Here is a 2,791-nt window from a genome sequence, read left to right as displayed (position 1 = left end):
GAAAGTGTGGAGGGGATCACCTGCACATAGTGCACATGGCCTCACACTGCGCATGGCTGTGCTGTACATCGCCTCGCCCAATGAGCCAGCACGTCGCTTGTACATCGTGACTTTCCAGAGCCACAGCTGCCATCTTGCTTGCTTCAGAGTACCTCGCTGGGTGACTGGTGACCGTCTGGGAGCTTGGAGCCTGGAGCCAGGAGCCAGGACCGTGAGTCAGAACCATAAGTCGGGAGCTAGGAGCCCTGAGTCCAGAGCTGGGAGCCCTGAATCAGCAGCTAGAAGCCATGAATCCGGAGCTGAGAGCCCTGAGTCTGGAGCCCGAAGGTGGTGACTGGGCAGGAAGCATTGCCTTAGCATCGGCGTCCCTGCGGGTGGCAGTAGTGTGCACCAGCAACCTAAATCGGAGCATGGAAGCCCACCATCTCCTCAAGAGGAAGGGATTCGTTGTCCGGTCCTTTGGAACAGAGAGTTTTGTGAAGCTTCCAGGATCAACAGCTGACCAGTCCAGTATTTATGATTTCAACACCACGTATGATGAAATCCACAAAGATCTTGTTCAGAAAGATGAAGAGTTCTATGCCAATAGTGGCATTTTGTGCATGTTGGAGAGAAATATGGAGATCAAGCCAAGGCCTGAAAGGTTCCAGAACTGCAGAGATGTATTCGACCTGATCCTCACCTGTGAGGAGAAGGTGTACGACCAGGTGGTGGAAGAGCTGAATTCCAGAGAGCAGGTGACCTTACACCTAGTGCATGTGATCAATGTGAACATCCAGGACAGCTTCGAAGAGGCCAGCCTGGGGGCGTTCCTGTTCTCCGAGCTCTGCCAGTGCATTCAGCTCTTGGATGACGTGGACAACAAGATCGAGGAAGTGCTACTGGAGTTTGAGGAGATGAGCAGCCAGACCTTCCTGCACACTGCCTGCTTCTACTGATGGGCCACTACTGCCTCCTGAAGCCGCATTCTTGAACTTCCTCATGTAAATATGTTTTCCTTCCTGACACTTGTGTTTACTTTGAGAGCTTCTATTGGTGGACAGGAGCAGAACCCAAATGAATGTTACAGATGAGTTGAGAAGATACATGTAAATGGAGATTAACAGCAATCAAATTTTTATCCCATTTTTACTTATGAGTGGGATATTTTTATGAAGTTTTGTTCTTTAACCAAAAATAAAATAAATGGTTTCTAGGTACATTTTCCTCCAACATGTCTGTGTCTTTCATTGTGCATTGCTCCCCTCCTCCTCACCTGGTTGGAATATACAAATACCTGAATAAAGTAACAGGGTTGTACCTATTAGGAAAGAACCTGTAATTGTCCAATAAACACATGCTGCTGGGGAGGAAAAAAGCCAAAAAGAATAGGGCCTACGGAAATATCTAGGTGCAGTCTTGGACACATGCTATTGGCTTCAGAGGCTTTGGTTGTCCACTGTGATGAGAGATGACACTTAGAGCGGCAGCATGAGGATCCAGAGGGCAAGGTGTGAAGTGGAAAGAATACTGGAAGTGAAATTGTAACTGTCCCCTTTCTTATTTTCTGAGTTTTCCCTATGTGTGTTGAGTTGTATAATTTCATTTCGTGTCAACAGGTGGGTGAGACCATGGCACCAAATGAGTCGGGTTTGCTACCGCACCTCAGTTCTTTTCAGCCTTGTATGAAATTGTGTCCCTTTGTTTAGTGCCTGAGTGTTCTCTTGCTCCTATGTTGGGGTAAGAGGAACTCTTGAGTGTTAATGACCTCACAGCTGAGAAGAGACCAGCCTGTGCTGTGTACCTCTTATACCTTCTCCACGGGCTCCTGCCAGCAAAGAATGACTGCAAGGGGTTAGAATTGTCCCTTGAAGAGACAGGTCTGTTCCTGCCTTAGCTCTGGATGTGAGAATGTCAGGGGGACAGTATAATGGCCCCTCCCAGCTGTTTCTAGATCTTGGTTGGTATTCTTTGAGAGCTGCATATTTTCCCGTGGCACATATTGAGGATGTAATGATGAGATCTGGGTCTAACAAATGGAATGCATAGCAGTGTATGTGTTGTAGTTCACAGGAGATACGTTTTCCCCTGATTATTAAGTGTCATGTGAAAGATGAGAGGTAAAAAATGGAATGGGATATAGTCAACAAATCATGTTCATGTAGCTCTGGTGTTTTCTGAATGTGTTGGTGCTAAGAAAAATTGCACAGGTGTTGTTCTTATGGATTTTCCACAACAGAGGCTACTAGGATTGCACTTGGAATATGTAGGATACCAGAAATTTTCCCTTTGTTCTACACAGATCTACACTGTGTGTGTGGCTCTCTAGGGCATAAAAAAAGACTTGCCACAGCTTAGTCTAGTATTTCCTTTTTTACCTATGACAGGAGAGTTTTGAGGAAAATAGCTTTGTTGGTGACCTAGGAAACACAAGTAGCTCTACTTTTCTAAGACCAGGATGTGGTCCAACACATTTCATTTTTAATAGCTACCTTGGAGAAACTGCTTACTATAGAACAATCATACCATTTTTAGAGCACTGCATTGTTTACCAGGCATCTTCACAGGTGTTTTGAGCCCCACAATGGATTTGAAAGACTAGATTTACTTTTCCACTTTTTATAATACAAAATTGAGGCCCAGATTTTAAAGAAATTTCCAGTGATGGGCAAAGCAGACAACAAATAGAAATTTTACTCTAAATCATATACTTTTCTACCAATAGCAGCTTATGACTCTCACAATGAATGAAGAATAAAGCCCTGACTTTTGAGGAAGAGGTTTGGATGGAATGTGTCAGAGTCTTGCTCAT

At 44.9% G+C, this 2,791-nt stretch overlaps 1 protein-coding gene across 1 annotated transcript; it reads left to right on the top strand.

The window, feature by feature from the left end:
* Positions 1-287: 287 nt before the first annotated feature.
* LOC123832670 (RNA polymerase II subunit A C-terminal domain phosphatase SSU72-like) lies at positions 288-938 on the top strand. The gene has a single exon (XM_045860417.1). The coding sequence runs from the start codon at positions 288-290 to the stop codon at positions 936-938; it is 651 nt and encodes a 216-aa protein (XP_045716373.1).
* The last annotated feature ends 1,853 nt before the right edge of the window (positions 939-2,791 follow it).

The sequence above is a fragment of the Phyllostomus hastatus genome, unplaced genomic scaffold (genome assembly GCF_019186645.2).
Source record: "Phyllostomus hastatus isolate PE091 unplaced genomic scaffold, TTU_PhHast_1.1 phas_scaffold_200, whole genome shotgun sequence".
NCBI lineage: Eukaryota > Metazoa > Chordata > Mammalia > Chiroptera > Phyllostomidae > Phyllostomus > Phyllostomus hastatus.
Note: the sequence above shows the minus strand (reverse complement) of the source record. Positions and strands in the feature narration are given on the sequence as shown.

Bases quoted from the DNA above. Each gene is read 5' to 3' on its own strand.
- LOC123832670 (XM_045860417.1), top strand. From the start codon at position 288: ATGAATCCGGAGCTGAGAGCCCTGAGTCTGGAGCCCGAAGGTGGTGAC.